The sequence below is a fragment of the Jaculus jaculus genome, chromosome 16 (assembly GCF_020740685.1).
Source record: "Jaculus jaculus isolate mJacJac1 chromosome 16, mJacJac1.mat.Y.cur, whole genome shotgun sequence".
NCBI classification, from domain to species: Eukaryota; Metazoa; Chordata; class Mammalia; order Rodentia; family Dipodidae; genus Jaculus; species Jaculus jaculus.
The window spans coordinates 70,746,364-70,773,482 of record NC_059117.1 but is presented as its reverse complement, the minus strand read 5'-3'; the positions used below and the strand labels follow the sequence as shown (position 1 = coordinate 70,773,482).

General features: G+C 44.0%; 1 protein-coding gene across 2 annotated transcripts in view; it reads right to left on the bottom strand.

Annotated features, from left to right (window-relative positions):
- Window positions 1-1,491: 1,491 nt before the first annotated feature.
- The window catches only part of Cfap20dc (CFAP20 domain containing), a 252,383-nt gene continuing 226,755 nt past the window's right edge, over window positions 1,492-27,119 (bottom strand). For both annotated transcript variants that reach the window (XM_045135745.1, XM_045135746.1), the window contains 2 exons: window positions 19,693-19,787; window positions 1,492-2,046 (listed from right to left, as the gene is read on the bottom strand). In XM_045135745.1, the coding sequence (XP_044991680.1) occupies window positions 1,934-2,046; window positions 19,693-19,787 (208 nt within the window). In that variant the 3' untranslated portion in view covers window positions 1,492-1,933. The remainder of the gene's footprint in view (window positions 2,047-19,692; window positions 19,788-27,119) is intronic.

Here is a 27,119-nt window from a genome sequence, read left to right as displayed (position 1 = left end):
ATTCCCCAGTGCCCATGTAAAGCCAGATGCACAGGGTGATGAAGGCTTCTGAAGGAGGCCCCAGTAAAACCATTCATTCTCTATCAAATAAAAATAAATAAACTCATAAGTAAATATCTGAAAAAGAGAATGCCAAACAAGTCTGCTGTTGTTTTTGAAGTGCCAGCCTCACCCCACTGGCAGACCTGGAGGCACCCTGGTCTGGGGCCCACCAGACAGTCTTGTAGCCTTACAGGTTTTTTTTTTTCCCCACACTGCAGCTCATGATGGTTTTGATGTAACTGTGCCTGTTAGCCAATGCCGACTTTTGATTGGATTTCTTGTTTATGTGGATGGTTCGCAGATTAAAGAAGGCACAAGGCTTTCCAACCTGTGCTCATGACTTCAAGGAGTTGATCAAGATGATCTCACCTCTTTTATCTTTCTGTAGGCTTTGTGAAGCCTCATTTATTCATGCCATTTTGTGAGCATGAAGATCTTAGAGAGAAACTCCTAACAAAGGTATAATTTGAGAAAAATAGGATTAAAAGCTTATCAAATACAAACATGGTTCTGAATACTGTGTTACACTTTAAACGGGAGCCTGATTCTGCTTATAAAAAAAAAAAAAACAGCTCTTATTTTCTCTTATTTCAAGCAACATTAAATGAAATTATAGCTCTGCCATTACATCCAGCCATACACAGATAAATTTTCATTTCCAATGGTACTTTTTTATTAAAAATCTTTATTAAATACAAAATATTCCAGTTAATATAATAAGGACCTCCTGGAGCTCAGTATTAATGTGCTCGGCACTCTGTTCAAGGGCATCTACCTGAATGCAGGGAACAGAGTTTTTGTTTTGGGGATGCAAACAGAGTTGCTCTGGAATAACCTCCAAGAACAAACAAGCTCCCAGATTCCTTCAGGCCCCAGTCACAGACACAGCGAAGGTGGTGGGTGTTCAAATGGCAGCTTCTTGTTAAAGCTGGATTCAAGGAGCTAGATTATTAGAATTCAAAGATAATTGGTAAAAGATTAAAAAGAGCAAAAACAAGGCAAAGTGCTAAGAAGCTTAAGTGATTAACAATGTTGTGATCTTTGGCAAACTGTGGGTGAACTAAAATGAGATGGAAAGTGTGGGGCCCGAGCCAGTAAAATGTGATCACAACACGTGTCTTATTTGTGTTCCTTTGCTAAGAGTCTAAAGCCATGGGTGCAGTTACCTTAGACGTCTGTCAAGGACAGTGGATAAACAAAAAGTGGCCTTTCGACCCATCACACTTTTTTTTTGTTCATTCTTATTTATTTATTTGAGAGCAACAGACACAGAGAGAAAGGCAGACAGATAGAGAGAGAGAGAGAATGGGCTCACCAGGACTTCCAGCCACTGCAGATGAACTTCAGACGCGTGCCTTGTGCATCTGGGTAACGTGGGTCCTGGGGAACCGAGCCTCAAACCGGGGTCCTCCGGTTTCACAGGCAAGCGCTTAACTGCTAAGCCATCTCTCCAGCCCACGCTTTATTTTTAATACAAATAAGTCACAAAATAAAAAGTATCAGACATGTTTTCAACAAGAATACATTTTCTGTACTGTATCAGGCCATCATTTACAGATTAACACTGCAAAAATTTGAATGAGTATTTCCTAATTTGCCTACATAAAACATAGGAAATAAAATGTATAGGATGAGAATAAACAAATACAAACTGATTCAAAATCCTAGTCTTGTCTTTGTATTAATTCCTTCACAGTTTTCAAAATCCACACACATCTACAGAAGGAATGCAGGTGCTCTGAACTTTCAGCTTTCTTCACAAAATTGCTTCATTTTCTCTATCTTTTGATTTCTTGATCCTCCTATATATGGGTCCTGGTGCCTCCTCAACCGACATCAAGCAGCTATCCTGCTCCAGCGGGGAGGCCACTCTCTGCCCTGGAGGCTGGAGTTACACCAGCTCATAGTATTTCCCAGTCTGAGGGTCAAAATAGCAATTTAGGCAGGGGTCATACAACAGGGTCAACACCTCCTCATCTTCTTCCACACTCAGGTCCTCTTCACCTGTGGGGAAGAAAGGGGAACCATAGACAGGTTAGCTGTTGTCCTAGAGCTCCTTAGGTGACATATGGAGGAAGGGCTACAAGACGGGGTTCATCATTTCTTGTGGGGGGGGGTTCTTTATGCAACAGGTAAACATTGGACTAGAAAGGAGGAATGTTGTAGATGTTGGTTAGATTTCACACAGTAGTATAGGAGGGAGAAGAAACACTGGATCCCCAATGTGGGATCAAGAATAAACAACAAGTCAGAACAGTGTGGAGAAGGTCCTGGAGGACAAAGAAGAAAGGGACAGGGCCAAGGGACAAAGGGGTCGTGTGTCTTAGGAAGAGGGAAACTGGAGCAACACTCAAGACTCAATCAGGAGAACGGTGCCACATAGAAATCCAACATCTGAACAGCAGATCCTGGGCTGAAGAGATGGCTAAGTACTTGCTTCCAAAGCCTCATGGCCCAGGTTCAGATCCCCACTACCCATGTAAAGCCAGATGCACAAACTGACGCATGTGTCTAAAGTTTGTTTGCAGTGGCAAGAGGCTCTGGTGTGCCTTACTCTACCAGCCCTCCCTCTCTGTTTGCAAATAAATTATAAATAAAGTATTTAAAAAACAGTGGGGTTGGAGTGATGGTTTAGTGGTTAAGACACTTGCCTATGAAGCCTAAGGTCCAAGGTTCGATTCCCCAAGTACCCATGTAAGCCAGATGTACAAGGTGGCACCTGCGTCTGGAGTTGGTTTACAGTGGTAAGAGGCTCTGGTGCAACATTTTTTTTTCTCTCTCTATGGGCTGGAGAGATGACTAAGCAGTGAAGGTGCTTGTCTGAAAGTCTAAGGACATGGGTTTGATTCCCCAGTACCCACGTAAAGTGAGATGCACAAAGTGGCGCATGCTTCTGGAGTCTGTTTGCAGAGGCTGGAGGCCCTGGCATACCAGTCTTTCTGTCTCTCTTCTCTTTATCTCTCTTTGCAAAAAAAGCTTGCTGTCACAGTGGTATACACCTTTAATCTCAGGACTCAGGAGGCAGTGGTAGAAGGATCAATGTGAGTTCAAGGCTAGCCTGGGCTAGAGTGAGAACCAACCTCCAAAAACAAAACCAAAACAAATAAACAAAAAAACTAGCAAAGCTTTTCTCATTATGACCTAGAAAGCTATCAAACAGATATGCACTGGAATCATGTCATTTACACATATATGACATATAAAGCAGAGAACACATATAGAAGACATGTGGTGATGTGTAGTTTTATTAGTGGTGGAGAGGTCTGCGTGCTGGGTACACAGATGTGGATGGATCTGCTTGTAAGCTGATGGCCGGGATGGAGAAAACATCACTGCTCAAATCAGTAGTTTGCTGGCAGAGTTTCTAGGAAATGGCCTAAAATTAACATGTTTTACAAGGGTGCTTTCTGAACACTTGCATGTGCTCAGTAGCATTGAGCACTTTGGCATTTTGGAGAGTCCTGAGTCCTTCAGAAAGACTGTGTGGTGACCTCAGAGTTGGGGAGGAAGGGAGGAGACCCAGGAAAGCCAGTGATGGGGCCAGCGTTCCTCTCTGTCAGCACAGCTCACTGAGGGCCAAGAAGACACTGCCGGCTGTGAGCTCATCAGGACTGGCTTCTAAAGGCTGAGGCGACGGGCATGAGAGGCCTGAAGGAACAGAGGCTCAACGGAAACTTTCCTGCAGGCATACATGAAATGCCTATGGCCCAGGGTCTGGAGAGATGGTCTACCCCACTCAGCCCAAAACAGAGCAAACTGGCATGGTTACCATCAGGGCATCAACAGACTGATTAGGTCCATGTGCCCTGATGGTGAGTGAAGTGAAGCTTTGAAATCATACCCCAAGCCCACCTTTCTCTTAATCACCCACAACATTTAACACAGTCCTTTCCAGAGCTGGGCGCTAGGTGTGAGGGTCGGAAGTGCAAGAAGCAGGTCTGTTCTCAGGGGGAGTGTGGTGAACCGGGGGATCAGTTGGCTCTTGCGGGTTGAACCCAGCTGAAGGAAGTTCAGTGATCCACCTGCCTGGCTTTCTGGGATTTCCCTGGGTGAGCCATTGGTGCTCCAGGTGGGCTTTCTCTGGTAGCCAGAGGAATAGGCAAATATTATGATGCTAATTTGACAAAAGGGGGCGGGGCCTGCAAAGTACTCATTGGAGAGCACCTGTGGAACTAGACGGAGGCACAGGGCTGAGGGAGACACCAGCCTCCAGCCTTCAGCACACCCTGGTAAAAGCCGCCGATCGACAGGCTAGATTGGGTCTAGACTGTCTCTAGCTCCTCCGAGTCCTCCATAGTAAATGAAGCAAAGCCCAACTCAGCGTAGACGGTGACAACAGTGTCAGAGTGATGTCTGCCCAGGCGCGCTCACGTTGGCTGACTCGCGTTCATGTTAGCTGACTGCATGCGTTTTCTTGGTCTAGCATTCAAGTAGACTTCATAAAAGTTGCCCCTCTTCCTGGCTTCAGCTCCATCGACTTCAGCCTGGTAGTGACTAATTCTCTTTCTCTGACACACACACACACACACACACACACACACACACACACACACACACACAATTTTAAAAATTATTTACTTATATATTTGCAAGCACAGAGAGACAGAAAGAGGGACAATGGGTGCACCATGAGCTCCAGCCACTGCAAACAAATTCCAGATGCATGTGCCACTTTGTACATCTGGCTTTACTTGGGTACCAGAGACTCAAACCTGGGTCCTTAGACTTTGCAGGCAAGTGCCTTAACTGCGAAGCCATCTCTTCAGCCCCTAATTCTCAAATCCTGTTTTTTTCTTTCCCAGTGCTGGGGTCCAAACCCAGAGCCTTGTGCAAGCTAGATAAGGGCTCCACTGCTAAACTAAACTCCCGACCCTTTATTCATGACTTTTTATCTACTCTTTAAATAAACTCTTTAAAATCTTAATGTACCTAAAATTATCTTTTAACACCATGCTTGATGTTTTTGTGAAGGGGGTGGTATAACACATTTAATTGGGAATTTAACCATGAGAAAGATTTAAAAAATGCAAAGGTGTCCTACATTTTGAAACACCCAAATTAGAAGCAAAGAAAAAAAATGTTCTATTTCTCATATTTCAGAAGCAATTGGTAAACAAAAGAGAATGCATATGGAGGGCCCGAGGCAATGAACTCAACAGACGCAAAGGAATTGGGCTTGTAACTCCAGTAAACAGCATGCTTGCTGATGGGACAACTGCTTTTGTGAGGAAGGGCAGCATGAGGGTGAGAAGTTGAGAAGACCCTGTGGCATTGTGGAAGAGGCACATGGTACAAGGAAGCCACATTCTGATTCAACACAGGCAGCCTTCTCTAACATTAGAACTGACCAGCAAGTGCAATGTCCTCTCGGGAGGGTAAAGGACAGGAGCATAGCACCCATGCATGGTTTTACAAATGGACCTGCAGGGCTGGGAAGACTGGTCAGTGGGTAGAGTGCCTGCTATACAAGTATAAGAGGTTGGGTCCCCACCACACACGTAAAGTGCTGGGCACACGTCTGTAATCCCTGGGAAGCAGGACAGGAGAATCCCTAGGGCTCTTGGGCTAGCAAGTCTAGCTGAGTGGGTGAGATCTAGGTTCAGTAAGAAATCCTGCCACATAAAGCAGGGACTGGGGGCTGGAGAAATGGCTTAGCGGTTAAGGTGCTTGCCCACAAAGTCTAAGGACCCAGGTTTGATTCCCCAGGACCTATGAAAGCCAGATGCACAAGGTGGCACATGCATCTGGAATTCATTTGCAGTGGCTGGAGGCCCTGACACGCCCATTCTCTCTCTCTCTATATAAAAAACAAACAAACAAGAAAAAAGAAAGCAAAAAAAAAAAAAAACAAAAAACAAAAAAACAAACCCAAAACAGGGACTGGACTGGAGAGATTGCTCAGTGGTTAAGGTGCTTGTAGGCAAAGCCTAATGACCCTGGTTTAATTCCCCAGTACCCACATAAAGCCAGATGCACAATGTGTTGCATGCATCTGGAGTTCCTTTGCAGCGGCTGGAGGTCCTGGTGCACCCATTGTCTCTCTGTCTCTCTTCTCTCTGCCTCCCTCTGCTTGCAAATAAACAAACAAATAAATAAAATTATTAAAAAATCATGGCTTGAAGACACCTGACATCAGCCTCTGGCTTTCATATACCTGAAGTCATGGGTGTCCACATGCACACAAAAACATACACACATGCATGTATACCACATACACACCTCCCCAAATTACAGTATATGAACTTGCAGACCCCAAGGGCTAGATCTAATAACCTTCCTGGTGCCTCTGCTATGCTTCTATGACCCTCATCCACAGGGGTTTATATACTCCAACTGTGATAGGACTTTGCTAACAACCACATTGGCTTAATAGTGGTAGCTGACCTGAGTCACTGACACAGTTCCTATGAATGATGAAAAATAGAGAAGGAAGACTGTTTTTTTTACTTTGTTTTCTTTGCTTTTTTTATTTATATTTTTTCTTTATTTATTTGACAGCGGCAGAGAGAGAAAGAGAGGGAGAGAGAGAGAGAGAATGGGCATGCCAGGGCCTCCAGCCACTGCAAACAAACTCCAGATGTGTGCGTCCCCTTGTGCATCTGGGTAACGTGGGTCCTGGGGAATCAAGCCCTGAACCGGGGTCTTTAGGCTTCACAGGCAAGTGCATAACTGCTAAGCCATCTCTCCAGCCCTGGTTGTTGTTTTTTTTAAAAAAAATATTTTATTTATTTACTTGTGAGCAGAAAGAAACAAAGAGAGACAGACAGATAGAAAGAGAGAGTAAATGGGCATGCCAGGGCCTCCAGCCACTGTAAACAAACTCCAGATGCGTGTGCCACTTTGTGCATCTGGCTTTACGTGGGTGCTGGGGAATTGAACACGGGTTGTTAGGCTTGTAGGCCAGCACCTTACCTGCTGAGCCATCTTCCCAGCCCTCTTTGGTTGTTTGATCAGTAGACTCTGAGGGCTAGGGAGTTAGCTCAGCTGGTAGACTCCTTGCTTTGCAAGTACGAGGACTGAAGTTTGAATCCTACAACTTACATTAAAAAAATAGGAGGGTGTGGTAGACACACTGAGTTTCCAGTCCTGGGGATGGGGTGGGGCTCCCAGTCTAGCCTATTTGTGAGGCTCGTTCAGAACATGAGAGACCTTGTCTCAAAATAGAGGTGCCCAGCATTCTTCAGAATTAACACTCAAGCTTGTCCTCAGGCCTGCACATGCACACACATGCGTGCACACCCACTTGCACATGCATGTACACGTGTAGGTGTATAACAAGAAAAAGATCTCTACGGTTCTGTCTCCACCCTTTTTTCTTCATGTGCAGAGGCTGAACACGGATACACATACCCAACAGCAGCAACCACTAAAGGCTCAGGAGGAATCAAAGGAAGTTTCTCTGCAGAGGCCAAGGCACTCCTGCCTCAGCTTCCGGGGTCTCTGGGGACGATGGGAGCTCCACTCTTGGTTGCCTGGACCACGGCTGCCTAGTGGTAGATGAACTCGCCTCCCTGCATGTTGCTTTCCTCGTTTATGAACTGGTGAACACAATGTCCAGGGTTTTGTGGAGGTTGAAATTGGACATGATAATATGCGTAGCCTGGTGCATGCATTAACTGCTCAGTAAATGACAGTCACTATTACAATTTAGGCTACTAACAATGAGATAAATTATGAAGTATAAGGTATCGCATTTTCAGTAATGACAGAGATGAGGAGCCAGGTAGCCTTTTTCTCTTTTTTTGGTAGATAATTAGAGACACAGACCCAAAGAACACAGACATCAGTTTGCTTTAGTGGGACTGAAAGACCTCCAGCCCAAACCTGATTTAGGGAGATGATGCTCAGGAACAGCCCCTGCTTTACTCACTAGTTCTTTCCCTTCTAGGAACTTTTTCATGGACTTTTGATCCCACTGGTGGCTTCATTCTGAATTTCTGCTTTTCTACCCGACCATCAATGCATCTAGGTTCTCCACATGCATTTAAACATAACCAGGGAAGCTCATCTCAACTTCAGTGCCTAGCTTACACCCGCGAAGTTAGATGACAATCTGATACAAGCCACCACATGGGCTACCTGCTCAGGACCCCACCCAGCCCCTGGCTCACTTTCTTTTCTAATCGTCCTCTGTGTATCCTGCCCTTCCGTCATGTCTGCACTTGTCGATTCTTGGTGAGCTGCAAGGCAGGAACCCAGAGCCACTGGCTTGAGAGACTTCACTACTCTCAAAGGTGGTCACAGTAACTCAGAACCGAAGCCCTGGTACAGCTTAAAGCAGGGAGGAAAAGACTCCATAAGAGACAGGCTGCATGACAGTTAGGCAATGGAGTCCACATCCCATCTCTGCCTCACCAAAGCTGAGGGAGATTGGGAAAAGTCACAGCTCTGAGCCTGTTTTCCTTAAGTCAGCATATCAATGACAGCTCCAGTGGGGATCAAATAATGTTCAGCACCCACTGAGTACTCAATAAATATTATAATCATCAATAAATATGTAATCACCAGTGGAAGATGGAGGATATTTGAGTCAGGCATGTGAGGGTCTGTTCATGTATATATATTTAAATATTTTATTGGTGAATAAAATAATATAAATTGGTGAATCTGGATGGTCAGACTTCCAGGAAGTGCCTTCAACCACCGAGCCACAGCCAGCCCCACCCAGATCACCCCTATTCTACTTGATCTCTTGAAGTGAATCTGTTTGATTTTTTTTATCACCAAGATGGAGAAAAAAAAAGCAAGGATGTGAATAAATCCAAGAGTTCCAAACCAGTTTTATATAGAACATCAGAATGAATTCACCTTTGAATAACAATCCTTAAACCAAAAAAATCATTCATATTTCAAAAAGTAAAACTGATGTTTCCATCAGGGGTAACGTCAAAGTCACATGTCATAGAAGTAAGTGATTATGAATTACTAGTCTCAGAGAACCGCATTTAATTTCTTTATTGACACACTGGGTGGTCTGACCCCAAGCATAGAAGAATTATATCTCATATAATTGTTCAGTCTTTACTGCACCCTGTGTCTATGCTTTATGGAAAGATAGATAAAACTTCAAGCTAGTGCTATTAAATTAGAAAACTCAATACATTTTTAGAACCACTCAGAAATCTTTCAAGATGAAAATGACCATCATAATGGGTCATGGGTCTTGATCAACCAATTGCAACAGGATCAAGATGGATCCAATTCATTAGTAGAGGTTTGGCTTTTTAATGCATATAGACAGGGTTTGTTTCAATGTCTATCAATACAGAACTGGAGCAACTGTGGGACTCACAGAGGTTTTGTGAATTTCAGTGCCATAGCAATTAGTGGATGAATTTCAAAACTACCAGCAATGATATTTACATAAAAAATTGAGTTTATGTATAATTTTGCATAGAAATAAGTACTTTAAACATACATAAAAGGTTTTGTTTCCATTGTAACTTAATTTTCAAAGCCTCTAACTTAGTATTTTCGCCATTGGAATCCCTACGTAATGAAATTATAATATCGTTAAGCAATTACTACTATGATGTCAAGTGCCGGGAAATGTTTTGAAAGGTAATTATCCAGCATGGGGATGGGGTAATTTTCAATTATATTCTCAAACAGTGCAAACTTTGTTTTTTCTTCAAATGCTAAATCGCCCTATTTAAAGACTGGCTATAGAAACTCTGAGAGGACAAGTTAACAAATAAAACCATTTTCTGCTACCAGGCTCACAGCATCTGGACAGGGGTCCAAATTGCATTTTTACTCTTCTTCCCATCATAAAGCCGTTCCTAGTGAAACAAAATTACCTTTCAGATAATAATCTATTTACCAACTTTCAGCCTCATTCTCTTTGAAATTGGTTAACAGCAGTAAGAGGAGGACAGGCAGCGGAGCAGAACCAGCCTCACGTGGCAGCCTGGGCCGCTCTCCCCCCTCCCTCCCTCGGTCAGATCAGCTCGAGCCCCCCTTCACCTCTGAGAGCCGCTTAATACAAATGTTTAATTATCTATATTTAATGCACTTTAAATGTGGATAATAGAAAACCCATACATGTAAGCTTGGGCTTAAAGATGGACAATAAATAATAGGGCACCACTTTATCTGATTTAAAATCTCTGAATCAAGATATTTGTACCTGATTTTCAATTTTCTGGTGCAGCCATCTGGATTTTCTTTAAAAAAATTAATGCATTTTCTCTTTTATAGATCTTGAGAAATGATGGACTATACTTTAATGTGTATACTGATACACTGCTGTTTAAATAGTTTACCAATGAGGTGTCACCATGTGGAGTACAGACTGTCTAACAACCCATCAGGTGACACTGGAGATAGGCCTCTGCCTAGTACCAGGTGCCTGAGAAGTCTTTTATCGATATCCTCTTAGGAGGGAAATTCACTTGCACTACTGTCTGTAAAGGGCTGAGTTTTGGTTGTCAACAAACGTGTGAAGCAGAAACAGTGACAAGACGCTTTCTTCTACACTATGGAAGGCAAATCCTATGTCAGGAGCACAGTTCAGGGGCCACTGGGGCAACAAGTACCTTTGTCAAGGACCAGTGATTGTCTTTAACTGGAAGTTGCCATCTGAAGGATCATGTTGAAGGTTTTAGAAGGTTAATTAGGGTTTATTGCAATTTCATCCTCTTCAGTTATATATCAAACCTCTACTTACCAATATGCCGTGATTCAAATGTGCGACTGTAAGTGTGCGGTTAGAACTCCAGAGGCATTTGTTATATGTGGGGAGGATGCCCAGCTAAGCTACTACTCTTTGACGTCTCCAGAAGCCACAGCTGACTTCTGACACGATGTCAAGATACAGCTAATGAATATATGTCCCAATTCCAGTAAGGGAAGCTGGGCCCCCAGGCTGGTCTTTCTGGGTTCTGAGGTGCCTGGTACATGTTGGTGGGGATGGTTCTAGAAGAGAAAATAGCAGAAGTGTGTTCACATGTGCATCAGTGTGGTGGTCTGAGAAGAGGCACTTTTCCTGGTACAGGCAGTGTGGTCCAGTCAGTCAGCCCCACGATCTGCTCTCTCAGAGAAGACGGCCTTGCTCCTGGTGGTTATTAGGGGAGCACAGCTTTCTGCCTCAGACTTAAGTTGAGAACAAAAGATGGCTCAGTGATTAAAGGTACTTGTCTGCAAAGCCACATGGCCCATATTCAATTCCCCAGTACCCACATAAAGCCAGTTACCCAAAATGGTGCTTGCTTCATTTGAATGGATTCATTTGCAGTGGCGAGAGGCCCTGGTGCACCCATTCTCTCACTGTGTCTGCTTGTGAGCAAAATAAAATAAAACAAAACAACACAGTGGTCATTTCATTTGTGTAGTTCTTACTGACCTAAATGGGCAGTCTGTGGTCATGCTGCAATGGGGCAATTTAAGCAGGCATATGAGATTATCTTTCATCAGGTGGTATTGTGAGGGGTCATCAGGGGGTCACACAGGCTGAAATCCCACACAGTGTGGAGCTCATAGCAGCACCTCATTACAGCCTCTATTACTATTTTTACATCACCCACGTTGCTCTTTTAGGAGAAGGCCTGCTTTGCAGTTTTTTTTTTTTTTAAACTTAAGATAGAGTCTTGCTATATGTAGCCCAGACTGGCTTCAAACTCAGAATCCTTCTGCGTCTGCCTCCTGAGTGCACATTACATCTGTAATGTGCTTTGCATTTGAAGTTCGTCTTTGAGGTACAAAGAAAATCCAAAGAGTATCTCTAATCATCCAATGTTTCAAGTCGACCAAAGACTTACTCATTTGTCAAATATTTTTGAGTGCTATGTCCTGGACTCTACCTTAGGCACGAAGTACCACAGATGTTGAGTGAAACATAGCTCTTAAACTCACACCATTAGGCAAATGTCAACTATTATGTAATTATGTAATTGTAAACAGAGGGACATGAAAGGACTCCTCAGGTGGGGGAGAGCAGGGAGCCAGATACCCCTCTGCCAGGTTAGCTGTGAGGAGTCATAAGACTTCCTGTAAATTCTTCACTGGTAGTTTGTATAGTGCAGCTAAAAAATAAGCATTTTCTGCTTATTTTATCTCGTGGGAGACTAATCACGGCTCATAATGACATTGCCACCAAGAAGGGACTCTCAACCCCTGTGGAGTGCCTTTGTTACTTACAGTCTCTGCGAATTGCAGGCGAGGGCTACAGGCTGAAGAGAGAGGAGACTATTATTTCACTTTGGAGGTGGTAGGCATGAATAATTTAAGGGTCATATCTGTATAGGAACAAATGTCAAAATCAAATTGACAACTCATCTTCCAGGAAAGTGCGATTCACTTCCCGAAGGTCAGCTGGGTTCCTTGGGTGAGCTCCGAAACCTCCTGTCCATTCTTCACATTTCACCTGAGCTCCGAGAAAACACATCCTTAGAAGAGTCAAGGGCCCCTGCACTCCTGGTAAGTGGTCTTCGGCGAGCTTATCACAGCCCAGGAGGACTTGTGAAGAGCCGGCCAGTTCTCCTTCCAGTTGGGTGGCATGGATCACAGCACCCATTCTGTGAATAGAGCGCTCTTCCCATCGGGTGCCTGGAGCCTATGAAGGTGGTGGCCATTCTGCCTGAGACATGCTCACCGAGAAGAAACTGTGACACGAACCTTGACTGAATCAAGCAGGGACAGGAACTTCAGTGGTCGGAAGTGACTCATGCCCTTCCTCTAGCATGGTCTACACACGTTTTCTAGAATGACACATGAGTTAGGACATTGTTCTGTTCCCTGCTGGTCTAATGTGGCTCTGCTACCAGCTGCCCCAGTGCATCGTGGCCTCTCCATCTGGGAAGGAGGTGAAGTGGTCCAGCTCCAAGTCAGAACCGTGTGGAAGCTACAGCGGTCACCAAACCAGTACTTCAGGGGCTCCTGGGGAATCACATGCACATGCAGCACGGAGCACAGGAAGACAGAATATATATTAGCTATGTTTTTTCAAGGTTAGAGTCTCACTATAGCCCTGGCTGGCCTGGAACTCACTCGATAGTCCCAGGCTGGCCTCGAACTCACAGCGATCCTCCTACTTCTGCCTCCCAAGTGCTGGGATTAAAGGTATGCACCACCACACCTGGCCTATATCAGCTTTTCCCCCTTTTCTTCTTCTTTTTATTGTCTCAGAAGTTTGAAGATGGATGGTTGGTCCAAATCAGAGAAACAGAAAGGTACTGAGGTGGCAGAAGGCTGGGTCCCAATCACAGACCTTGAGTGAGTCATTTACCTGCTAAGGTAAGTAATGGGTTGAGCCACACCCATGTTGGTTACTGGCTCATCACAGTCCTGACCCTAGTTCCCTCTTTAGCCAGAGTAACTCTGCTTTTTCATATATGTATATATCTATGTCAGGATTCTGTATGAGATTTCCTTTGAATTAATTTTTCACTGCTTATAAATAAATTAAGAGCCATTGCTTAAGGCAATTCATAACTTTTTAATTCTTATAATGTATGAGTTTAAGTTCAATACTCTCATGTTTGAATTGTTTTTAAAAGTAAAGAATTTCTTTTTAAAAATATTTTTATTTATGAGAGAGAGACAGAGAGAAACAGAGAGGGACCACAGCAGGGACTCTTGCCACTGCAAATAGACTCCACATACACACACCACTGTGTGCATCTGGCTTTATGTGGGTACAGTGAAAATGAACCTGTACCAGCAGGCTTTGAAAGCAAGTGCCTTTAACCAGTTAGTCATCTTTCCAGTCCCTCATGTTTGAATTTTAAAAGTAGATTAGATGTAGAAAAACACTGGATTGAGGGAGGAAACTGGAGGCCAGGTTTGTGAACTGCTCTACTTTTTAAACCTTGTAATGTTTGTTGTAAGAAATGGCCAAGGGAAGAATATTTCTCCCCTCCCCTCTAACCCGCTACCTCCTGTCTTTTTCTGTTTTTTTTTTGAATTAGGGTCTCACTCTAGCCCAGTCTGACCTGGAGCTCTCTCTGTAGTCCCAGGCTGGTCTCGAACTCACAGAGAACTTCATACCTCAGCCTCCTGAGTGCTGGGATTAAAGGTGTGCACCACTTCACCCAGCGCCTTTTTGTCTTTTTATATTGAGAATGTAAAGAATCTAATAGAGGACAGCAATTTGTACAGGAATCTGAGTCGTGTAGTGAGCAAATTGGCCAGCTCTCGGTTCTTAAATACTTAGACTATCCAACAAGAAGATGAAAACAGTAAACAGGTCAACTTTTACCAACTGGGAAACTATCAGGTGGAGACAGAGAGAGAAAAAGAGAGAGTACAGTCGGTGGAAGATTGACTGACTCTGGTAACACTCTGGGAAAGCCTGTAAGGTGACCCTGGCCAGACAGGTTCATGGTCTAGTGATCTGGTTTTGCTCATTTGCCCAGCCGCTGGTTATCTCAACGTGGCTACCTGACATTTTCAACCAGGAGGAGCGGGAGGGCAGGGCTGAAACAGTGGTCAGAGTTCTCCACCTCTCTGTCTCTCCGTGCATATGTTCTAGAGGTGGAGGTATATTTATGTGTGTGGATGAGTGCGGATGTGCAGGCCACGGTGCTGGCCGCCTTTTCTTTTCTTCCACCAATTCCTCTAGACTGGCTGGTCAGCCAGCTTTAGGGAGCTTCCTGCTTTTGACTTCGCAGCAGCAGCATGACGAGTGTGCGCTACCTTGTTCAGCATTTTACGTGAGCGCTCGGATCGAGCTCAAGCTCACGCTTGAGAGGCAAGCACTTTGTCCCCTCAGCTATCCCTACCCTTCTCTTGATTTGTAAGAACCTAATGATTTAGACTTTGAAATGTATTAATTTGTTTTCCCAATAGATCAGGAACTCCAATTGGAAAATTGTATATTTATTTAGTTAATGGTCTTAGATAACATTTTAAAGCATATAATCTATTTACCTGGTTTAAAATCCAGAGTGTAAAAATCTAGAGGGTGGGTTTGGGACCCTTTAGATCCAAGTCAACCATTGCCTTTGTAGTTGTGTGACCTTGTGAAAGTTAAGAATTCATGCCAGTTTCCTCAGCTGTTAATGCGTGCACACACACACATGTGGGCACACACATGCCATCCCTCTCATGGTGGTGAGGACCAAGTGTAAAGACAGCACACTTCTGGCATATGGCAAATGCATGGAATTGAGCAACAGAAACCGTAGAAGAGCCCTGGCCTGCCCTGGCCACACATCCTCCCCTCCAGGTATATGAACTGGAAACTTGTGCTGTTATTTGTCTTTGACAAATATTTTATGGGAGCAGATAAAGCCTTAGTTATGAATAAGTGTAGACCATGTGAGGCTGCCTAAAAGCATGCCCCTAACACAGAGAGATTAAGCAAATAGGAAACAGCAGCTTGCGATTCGCATGAATTCACCACGACGCTCAAGCATGTCAGAAAGGAGATAGAGAGCAGCTGGGAAATGCGAGCGGGTGAAGGTGTTGAGTCAAGCACGGGAGAAGGCCGGAAATAGACGGCTGATAAAACTGGGGGCTGGCAGACAGAAGGGGTGCATGGGTCTGGTTCACACTGGCCAGCACATCTATATAATTCCTTGAATTGAACTTGTGCATTTGTCTTTAGTGCAAGTTCTGTTTCCCTTCAACACAATGGAAGTCCTGCTGCCGGAAGTGGGCTTGGCAGTGAGGACTCAATGGCGGCCTCCCAGCTACTCATCGCTAATGCAGATACCCAGGGGCCACTGCCCAGGGTCCATGCTCTTGGTTCATGTGGCTTATTTAGGACACTTAACATAACCAATTATTTGCTCCTTCTCAACAAGGTCCCTTCCTGTAAGCTTAGATTCTATTTTTCTGTCATAAGTAATTATAAATGTACCCCTCCAAAAAGATTCCCAATTTGAGGGGCATAATCTACTTTCGGACAGTAAATCACAGGGACACTTCTGTCCCTTGGGCAGCCTCAGAGTCCAGACAGATGTATGAGCACTGTCTCTGAATGCTCCACACCAGAGGAAAAATGTCACCCTCTACTGTCTCCCTGGGGCAGCGCAGGAGGGGAGGGATCGGCCCCTTTTGTGGCAGCAATTTATAATGGTTTCTTTTCTTCTTCTTCTTCTTCTTTTTTTAAAATTTTAAATCCTTAGGTATCGTCCTTCAATCTTCAAAATTCAACCCACAAAACGGAAACAGAGTCTCACTTGAGGTCATTTATCACTCCAATTATGTACTTCACTGGACGTGGGTTTGCACCCACCCCTCCCAGCTCAGCCCTTCTGTTTTCACCGAAGATTCTTTTGTGTGCCTCCTTCACCTGGTCCCCACAGACTGTCCCCGCTCCCACTCACTCAGGACGTTCATCTTCAGGCTGTTCCGCACAAGGGGACGCCAGCCGGATGTTCACTCCTGCTTCGTTCTACTGCTCGCTTTGCTAGTAGCTAGCTGGGTGACAAGGGCTGCAACTCTACATTAAGGGAGATTTCGCAGGCACAGGATGCTACTCACAACGGGGTCCTGTTCTGGGAAATGCAGTGTTAGATGATCCTGCTTCCTGAGAATCATGGAGTATCGAATTTATGTAAAGCTAGCTAGAACAAGGCCATCGTTCATGTGGCCTCTTGGTAAAATCAAGAAACTCAGTAAATAGGAGCTGTTGGAGCTGGTATATCATGCCGCCCTGCTTCATGGTAAGCTTTTCTTTACAACTGGGAGCACATTCTAAAATAACGGTGTAAAGATTGTACAGTGAATACATGGACCAGGAACCCAGTTTATTCTTCTCATATATTAGATACTGTATGCAGTTATATATATTGTACTTTCATACCATTAGCAGTACAGCAAGTTTGCGTTGTAGTTATTTATATATATTTATATTATATATTTTATATTAAATGTCATATATACTTAATATATCTATAATATATATTAGATATTATATATATTTATATTATATATTTAAAAATATTTTTGTTTATTTTATTTGTTTATTTATTTATTTGAGAGCAACAGAAAGAGGCAGAGAGAGATATATATAGAGAGAGAATGGGTGCACTAGGGCCTCTAGCCACTGCAAATGAACTCTAGATGTGTGTGCCCCCTTGTGCATCTGGCTAATGTGGGTCCTGGGGAATCGAGCCTCGAACTGGGGTCCTTAGGCTTCACAGACAAGCGCTTAACCACTAAGCCATCTCTTCAGCCTTTATATTATATCTTTTATATTGTTGCTGGGATTACATATTCAACCCAAAGCAGCTGACGGGAGGAAAGGGCTTATGTGGGCTTACAGTCTTGAGGGGACGTTCCTTGGTGGAGACAGAAGGTGGAGCCTTGGCTGGGTGGCCACCTTGCCCAGCAGCTGGCAGGAGCAGCAAGGTGAACCAGCTCTGTGGAGGGGGTTCTTGGTCTCGAACACACCTCTCCCAGCAGGGCTCCACCTCCCAGACTGTCACCAGCTGGGGACCTGTTACTCAAAATAAATGAGGCTGGGGGGATATCTCATTCAAGCCATCATGTCTGCTTATGCTGGCACTGACAGAACATGTGAGTTATGTGCTGTGCTATGACGCTGTGATGACTGGACAGCAGGCGGCAGGAGCTTGTGGCTTTGATACAATCTTGTGGAACCAGTGACCTGTGTGTGATCTACTGAATGTGGGCGTTTGAAAGTTTCCCCCCATAGACTCAGCCATTTTTAAAATTATTTATTTTACTGAAAGACAGAGAGAGAGAGAGACAGAGAGAGAGATTGAGAGAGGGAGAGAATGAACATGCCAGAGCATTCAGCTGCTGTAAATGAACTCGAGATGCATGTGCCACCTTGTGCATCTGGCTTATGTGGGTCCTGGGGAATTGAACCTGGGGCCTTTGGTTTTGCAGGCAAATGCCTTAACTGCTAAGCCATCTCTCCAGCCTGACTCAGTCATTTTTGATTAAACTTCTTACTTGAGCCCCTAGCAGACAGATTCCTGCTACTGAAAGGCAGGATGGAAAATTTTAAAGTAAACTTAGTGAAGAAACAGCTAGGGGTCAGCCTGAACTGTATATTCCTGGAAGAAGTAAATCAAAGATAGGCTAAAAGATAGGCTGCGGGTGGCCCAAGATATGGATTGGTCAGGTCAACCTAAACTTTATGTCCCGGGAAGAGAAAAAATAAAAATACAGTTTTGAGAAAAACCAAAATAATAAAATAGTTTCCCAAGATAGCCTGACCAAGGACTTAAACTCTGGTTATGCACAAATAAGATATGTAGACATAACTGTACAAGCTTTGCAAATACCCTTGTGAACCCCTCCTTTCCAAAAAACCCTATAAAAAGAAATACCCAATAGGGCTCAGGGTCGATTCCTCTGTCTCCTGCGTGAGGCAAGTGTCGACCTCAGAGCTCTGGTTTCCCGAATAAAGCCTCAAACTTTTGCAGCAACTTTGGTCTCCCATGTGTCTTTGGGTGCATGCTATCTCGAGACTTGAGTGAAGGTCTCCCTCTGGGGGTCTTTCACTACATCAGGCCTGACACTGGGGAGTGGAGGTGATTCCAGCCCAAAGGTGTGGAGAGAGAAGTTTGAATTTTGGTGGTTTGTTCATGTTGCATTTTGGTGTTTGCTTGCTGCCATTGTTTCTCCCTGCTTGGATGGATAGAAGTAAGCAGCTTCTCCACAACTGACAGAGTTGCCCCTGGACTTTGTAAGCTGAAATAAAGCCCTTCCTCCTATACACTGCATCTGGCTGGATGTTTGTCTAGTGATATGGAGCTGAGCACGACCGTCAGTGCAAGCGTCCTAACAAACACAGGCGAATGCATCCTAACACAGGCGTGACTCTCTCCAAGTGATATGGAGCTGAGCACGACTGTCAGTGCAAGCGTCCTAACACAGGCGTGACTCTCTCCTAATGTATCCTAACACAGACATGACTCTCTCCCAGTGATATGGAGCTGAGCACAACCGTCAGTGCAAGCGTCCTAACAAACACAGGCATGACTCTCTTATGCATCCTAACACAGGCGTGACGCATCCTAACACAGACATGACTCTCTCCCAGTGATATGGAGCTGAGCACAACCGTCAGTGCAAGCGTCCTAACAAACACAGGCATGACTCTCTCCTAATGCATCCTAACACAGGCGTGACTCTCTCCTAACATGTCCTAACACAGACATGACTCTCTCCCAGTGATATGGAGCTGAGCACGACCGTCAGAGTGATTCTCTCCAAACACGTCCTAACACAGGCGTGACTCTCTCCTAACACGTCCTAACACAGGCGTGACTCTCTCCCAGGGGTGCTGTGGGGCTGGGTCTGCTTCCCCGGAACGCCAGTGGCTGGAATTTGGTGGGCATTGTTGTGCGTCCAGTATCTCATTGACTCTTTACGGCAAGAGAGTGGGGGCACTATCCACTATTAGCATATTTCAAGGATGGTCACTGAAATTCACAACAGTCACATGGTGGAAATTAGATGAGGGCCAATTGAACACCAAAACCACACTCTGATGCCTTAAACTGCATTTTGTCCTAGGATCAACCTTCAGATTGGGGCAATTTCCCTCTACAATTTGTTTAAGAAAAAAATTAGTATCCTCAAAGATGAGACACAGGTTATCTCATTTTGGTTGAATAAGCCTAGACCATCAGTAATGAAAGCAGTGGCATTTCAAAGTGATTGATTTTCTCTATTTGTAGCAAATTGTTTTTATTTTTGTATGCATAGCATTTCTCATGTCCCCACCTTGAGCACTCAGACTTCCAGAGGACTCCAGCAGCTGCTCCACTGGCTGTTGACTGGGGGGGACGATTGGTGGGCTCAGCATGCGTAGCCAGTCTCTAGAAAGAAAAGAAAGAGACCGAGTAACATCTATAGAGCTGATGGTTCCTGGAGCTTTTCAGTTCCCTAGGGCTTCTATAATGGAAAACCTTTTATTTCAGGAAGATACCCAGATATTAACACTCATTTTTAAGCTGTTTAAGAAGGAGTTGATTACTTAACCAATGTATTGTTTGACAAAAACAAAAAACTAAATGATAACTCGTCCTCTTAAACATTTATTATCATAGCTGGGAGCTGAGGTGAGGAGGATTGCTGTGAGTTCAAAGCCAGCCTGGGCTACACAGTGGCTGACTTCCAGGTCAGCTGGGTGAGATAGAGATCACACATCAGGAAAAAAACAAAACATAAGAAAGTTTATTATTATTGCCATTAAACCTCAGCATATGTTTTTCACATAAGGGAATTATTTCATAAATCAGATGCTATGCTGTAGAGAACAGTCCTCCAATCTTGGGTGAGAAAGCTTAGCAAAGACCCACACCCATGCAGCACATCATGGCTGACAACATTCCTCATGTGAGCTAGGCAGAAAGCTGTCTTGGAGATGTCATGAAACCATCTTTCCTTTCTTTCCTCCTCCATTCTCCTCTCTTTTGCAGTCTCCTGTTCCCTCTTCTAGATACTTGGGTGAGTGTAGTTCAAGTTGGTGATTTCTAGAAGGCATGGGTCGGTGTACACTCCACTTCAAATGCCTCTCATCCCAAAACGTGCTCTCATACTTCTTAGGTGGAAAAGGTCATGTGATGGAATGGAAATGGTTTTCCAATAAGAATTCTATTTTGGGGGGTTAGAGAAATGGCTCTGCGATTAAAGGCACTTGCTTACAAAGCCTGACAACCCTTGTTCAATCACCTAGTACCCACATAATGCCAGATGCACAAAGTGGCACATGCACTCGGTGTTCCTCTGTGGTGGCAGGAGGCCCTGATATGCCCATTCTGTTTCTCTCTCTCTACTTGCAAATAAATAATAAAAATTCCATCTCTCCCAGGTGTGGTGGCTCATGCCTTTAATCCCAGTACTCGGGGGGCAGAGATAGGAGGTTTGCTGTGAGTTCAAAGCCACCCTGTGACTACATAGTGAATTCCAGGTCAGCCTGGACTACAGTGAGGCCCTACCTCAAACAAACAAACAAACAAAAATTCTATTTCTTACATATATATATTGACTCCCTGTATTGTATACTTTTTTCTTCTAAACAAGACTATGTTCTTGTGACTAAACCATTTATTTCTAAATTTCTGTATTTCATGCTGCCTTTAGTCTATAGTGGGAGATAGTTCCAACCAACCGCTAAGAACACCAGCTCCCAAGGCTGGCTCCATGTCTCCTCATAAGAAGTTGGCCAAGTCACTTAATGTGGCTGCTTATGCCTCATCTGTCATGAGGAAATAATGATGCCATTTACGAGTTTAGTTTTAAGTGGATGGAAACCATTTTACACGGATCTAGTAGAATTGCTACCCAGTCAGTTCAGCTACACCACCGTCATCAAGGCAGGGATTTGGTTTCATTGGCATTAAACCAGTAATGAATGGCAGAACGATCACTGTTTTCACAAGTGAGGTCCCTTTTGCAAACAATCTTCCTGCCAGCGTAAAAGTACTTTAATGTAAAAAAATACTCAATTCCTTCTTATAATAGCTTAAGAGAGTTTAAGTCACCCTTCAAAGCTATCCCTAGATTATGACTAGAGAAATGAGGAAGGTTAGCATGCTGTGTAATTGAATTTCATAATAACACATTAAGTACATCAGAAATAGTTGTCACAGACATTCGAGGTAATAGGCCAATTTCTGATAAGCACCTTTCATTTAGTCCATTTAATTGTAGCAGACCAAAAAATTCTCCTATAATAGAACATCATGAGGCCACATACCAATTACCAATCACCTCAGTTCTCACTAAGAGTGATGAAAACCAGAGGTAAGCATGAGAAAATAGCTTGTGTCTTCTGCTGACACCCCAGTTGCTGACCTTGAACTACACAGCCCTGGTGGGAACTTCTGCCCGTGGTCTAGGGAGCGTAGGGACTGGAGGTGGTGGTCCTTATTTGAGTTAGAAAGGAATGTTGTCTCAGTGGGAGCAATGACAGTACAGGGTCGCAGGAGGAAGAGATGATGTCACGTTTAAGGAGAAGTCACAGACGAAAAGAACTCCTGTATATCATTCAACCAGGTTCCTTAGCTCCATCATTTCATCACATTTATGCTAAATCAATCCATCAATCAATCATAGGCTGTCAGCTGTGGCCCATGGGCCAAGTCTATTCCAATGTCTGTTTTTATACACTATGTGCACTGACTTAATCATTTATATTTCTCTTTCTTTTTATTTATTTATAAGGGGAGAAATAGAGAGAGAAAAAGAGGGAGGGAGGGAAGGAGGGAGGGAGAGAACACCAGGGCCTCCTGCCATTGCTCCTCCAGGAGCACACAGTCTGACAGGCTTTGCTGGAACAGCAGGCGCCTTTAAACATTGAGCCATCTCTCCAAACCACACTTAGGTTTTTATTTTATTTTATTTATTTTTAAAAATTTTAATTTATTTATTTGAGAAAGAGAATGAGTGACAGAGAGGGAAAGAGGCAGATAGAGAGAGAGGGAATGGGCACAGCTGCTGCAAACGAGCTCCAGATGCATGTACCACCTTCTGTGTCTGGCTTATGTGGGTCCTGGGGACTCAAACGTGGGTCCTTTGAATTTGCAGGCAAGCACTTTAACCACTAAACCATCTCTCCAGCCTACTCTTATTCATTTTTGCTTTTCCATATTGTAATTCTCTTCTGACAGCAAGATGCCTGGATCCTATCGTCCTCACTGAAGTTACTTATTTTCTGGATTACAGAACACACCCCAAATGATTCCCAAATTATTAAGTAAAATAAACAAGAAAAACCCATGAAAACAAACGAGAAACAACAACAAAATAAACAAAAAAACCTTAACCTACTGTATACTACTTTTTAGAGTTCTCTATTGGTTTCCAGTTCTTAGTTTTTCTTTAGTAAAAATTTACTTGAGTTAGTGCTGCCTGGTTCTTCAGTGAGCTGACAGTATTCAAGTGAAGCAGTCATCGCCTCTGCTTGTATTACGTTTCTTAGCTCCCTCCATTTTTCTTGATTTGTATTATTTGAAATTGCCACTGAGTACATAAAACACTAACAATCTATAAACCACAAGCATGCCGGAAGATGTGGTCAGACTCTCCCAACCCTTCCTGACAACCCTGCTTTCTGTCTGTCCCCATCCACCTCTTTAAAGGTGGTGAGCTTCACAGATCTGGTGCCGTCTTTCTGTGTTTCCTTTTGTAAAAGAAAACATGGACATACTTGTTTTTGTCTTGTTTTAAAAACTTTTCTACTTGTGAGGAGAGCAAGAGAGAATGAATATAGGTATGCCAAGGCCTCCTGCAAACAAACTCCAGATACATGCAACACTTTCTGCATCTAGCTTTACATGGGCACTGGGGACTCAAACCCAGGCTGCAGGCAATTCAGGTGGATTTACCATCTTTGTTTTACTAATGCTGTACATTTGGGCATCTTTTCAGCACTTGTAGTGAATACTCTTTGGTATAACTCTGGAGGCATATCTTCAGGGTAAGTGCCTAGAAGTGGGATTTCTGGGAAAAAGTTAAGTCCCCTCTACAAGGGAGCCCACCTGCTTCCCTGTCAGCAAGCAAGAGAGTGACAGGGGGAGGGCACCCCCGCCCCCTGGCACACATGCCTCTCACTAAGCTCTGAAACTCCTCCCAACCTGGGACGTGAGGACTGTGGTCCCACAGTGGCTCTGATTGCCCTTACTTTCATTTTAAGTGGCACTGACTGTGTGCTCATGGTTAGAGCCGCTTAAGGAAGAATGGACACATTCATATATGTACATGCATGTGCATGTATCTACAGGAATCTGATCTGGATCTATGTTGGTGCATATCTTTTGTGCCTTTGATCAGTGTGTCTTCTGTCACTCTGTCATGTCTTTGCTTATGATGTTGTTTTTCTTTGCTACATGAATTTCCTGTTTTTATGTAGTCAAATGCATCAATCACTTTAAATTTTAATTATGACCTTTATCTTTTATCTCATGTATTTTTACTAAGTAGAAACTTTGTATGGGCACATCATGTGTTGCTACCATCATTTCACTGCTCCCTGGCCCCACTCCATGGGGGGACGTCCTTAGCGGGATTGCTGGTATTCATCGTGGGGTTGTGGGCTGTGAGTTGTGAGAGCAGCAGTCAGTCACTGAGGGCAGGGATGTGTCTGAGTATTCCTCCCCCACCCATGGCTCTTACATTCTTTCTGCCCCTCTTCCGCAAACTTCCCTAAACCTTGGTGGGTGTGCTTTAATTCTACTTTAGTGTTGAGCACTTAGCAGCTTCTGGATTTCTGCTTTGGTGCATTCAATAATTTTTGTTTGCAAGAGAGGGAGAGAGAGAGAGAGAGAGCGGGAGAGAGAGAGAGAGAGAGAGAGAGAGGGAGAGAGGGGCAGAGTGAGAGCATGGGTGCACCAGGGCCTCTTGCTGCTCCACATGAACTCCAGCTGCAGATGCATTTGCCATTTTGTGCATCTGGCTTTTTGTGGGTACTGGGGAATTGAAGCCTGGGCTCACAGGCATTGCAAGCAAGCACCTTCAACTGCTAATCCAGTTCCTCAGCCTTCAATCATATTTTTTATTAAAATTTAAAAAATGTTTTATTGAGTATTAATTTGGGGAGAGAGAGAGAGAGAGAGAGAGAGAGAGAGAGAGAGAGAGAGAGAGAGAATGTGAATGAATGTGGGTTACCCCTGGGCCTCCTGCCACTACAAATGAATGCCAGACTCATATGCCACTTTGTGCATCTGGCTTTACATGGGCACAGGGGAATTGAACCCAGGCCATTGAGCTTTTCAAGCAAGAGCCTTTAACCTTTGAACCATCTCTTCAGCACCAACAGGACTTTTTCTTGCAGGACTTTACAGAACAGTTAAAATGCCATGCCACTCCCAAGAGGACAGAGGATCTAGAACCACCCTAGTTTCTGTGCCCAGAACTGTCCCAGCTCCTGGGACCACACAGCACATCTTTTGAAATGTGGCTCCAGATCATACCACTTTTCTTGCCCCATGACAGTCTTTCTCCTCTTTGAATTTACTTTTTTTAAAAAAGTTACTTATAATATTGAGAGAGAAAGAGAGAGAAAGAGAGAGAAAGAGAGAGAAAGAAAGAAAGGAAGAGGTAGATAGAGAATGGGTGTGCACCAGGGCCTCTAGCCACTGCATACAAGCTCCAGACACATGCACCACCTTGTGCATTTGACTATATGTGGGTAATGGGGACTCAAACCTGGGTCCTTAGGCTTCTCAGGTAAGTGTCTTTATTGCTAAGCCATCTCTCCAGCCCCTTGATTTTAAAAATATTTTATTTATTTGAGAGACAGAAAGAAGGAGAAAGAAAGAAAGAGAGAATGGCATACCAGGGCCTCTTGCCAGTACAAAAAATCTTCAGATGCATGTGCTACTTTGTGCATCTGGCTTTATGTGGGTATTAGGGAGTCAAACTCAAAACATTAGGCTTTGCAAACAAGTATCTTCAATTTCTGAGCAATCTCCCCAGCCTCTCTCCTCATGGATACTGGGCTGGAAAGATGGTCCAGCAGTTAAGGCACTGGCCTGCAAAGCCTAAGGACCTAGGTTCAATTCTCCAGCACGGAAGTTCATGCACCTATAATTCGTTTTGCAGTGGATGGAGGTCCTGGCACACCCATTCTCTCTCTTTCCCCTCTCTCCTTGCAAATAAATAAATAAAAATATTTAAAACATGGGGATTAAACCTAAGGCATAGTGCACACTACTCAAGTGTTCCAGCACTGAGCTAGAGTGAGTCCTCTTCAGAAATATTCCTTGCTATATTCTTAATACTTCAGTATTCAAGAGTACTCCTTTTATTGTGACTTGTTGATAAGTGGTTAATGGTCTGGCGGCTGTACCTTCTGCATTTACCCTTCTACACGTGATGTCTACCCTTCTACACGTGATATCTACCCTTCTACACGTGATGTCTACCCTTCTACACGTGATATCTACCCTTCTACACGTGATGTCTACCTTTCTACACGTGATGTCTACCTTTCTATGCGTGATGTCCACCCCTCTAAACGTGATGTCTACCCTTCTATGCGTGATGTCTATCCTTCTACACATGATATCCACCCGTCTACACATGATGTCTACCCTTCTACACGTGATATCCACCCCTCTACACGTGATGTCTACCCTTCTACATGTGATATCCACACTTCTACACGTGATATCCACCCCTCTACACATGATGTCTACCCTTCTACACGTGATATCCACCCCACTACACGTGATGTCTACCCCTCTACGCATGATGTCTGCCCTTCTATATGTGATATCTACCCTTCTATATGTGAAATCTACCCTTCTACATGTGATATCTACCTTTCTATATGTGATATCTACCCTTCTACATGTGAAACCCTTTTCAGGTGGTATTTACCTACCTAACTGTGATATTTAATGCTGTTCCACCATCTCAACTTTTTAAAAGATATTTTTATTTAATGGAGCCAGAGAAAGAGGCAGACAAAGAAAGAATGAGTATTGGACATGATACCACCTCCTGACACTGCAAAGGAACTCCAGATACCTGTGTCACTCTATGCATCTGGCGTTATATGGGTGCTGGGGATTTGAACCCAAGCAGTCAGGCTTAATAAGCAGACACTTTAACCAATGAAACATCACCCCAGCCATCACATAATCTCAAACCAATTCTCTCATGCCTTCCCGCCTGCCCCTGTGCATGCATGAAGCACTAGTGACAGGGAGACATAGTTCAGCCTCCTGCATTGCATGCTCCTCATGGTTTAGGTTCTGAGCCCTTTCCTTGGGCTTCTCTCTCAGCCATTTGAACTCTGGAATATATCCATCTCTCTCTCTCTCTCCATATTATACACACACACACACACACATATATAATATGATACATATCATATTATGTATATGTAATATATTTATTTTTATAAAGGTTATAGTCATATGTCCCTTCTCCCTCAGTCCCTGAGGGTCCTCCTCGGTGGGATTATTGGTGTTCACTGTGGGGAAATTAAGGCCTTGGTCATTTTCTGAGGTGGGGGCTCTATGCCTCACAGACTCCTGCCCACCCTGAGTCTCAGCCTTTCTGTGGAATCTGTTCGTGCTTCCTGGATCACCTTGTCTTGTACAAGGCCATGTTCAGTTTGGTTGTCTCAGCTCAAATTAGAATCCCTCTATGTTAAGGACTGAATCTCAACTCAGCTCCTGAAAAGCTTCGGTTCCTTT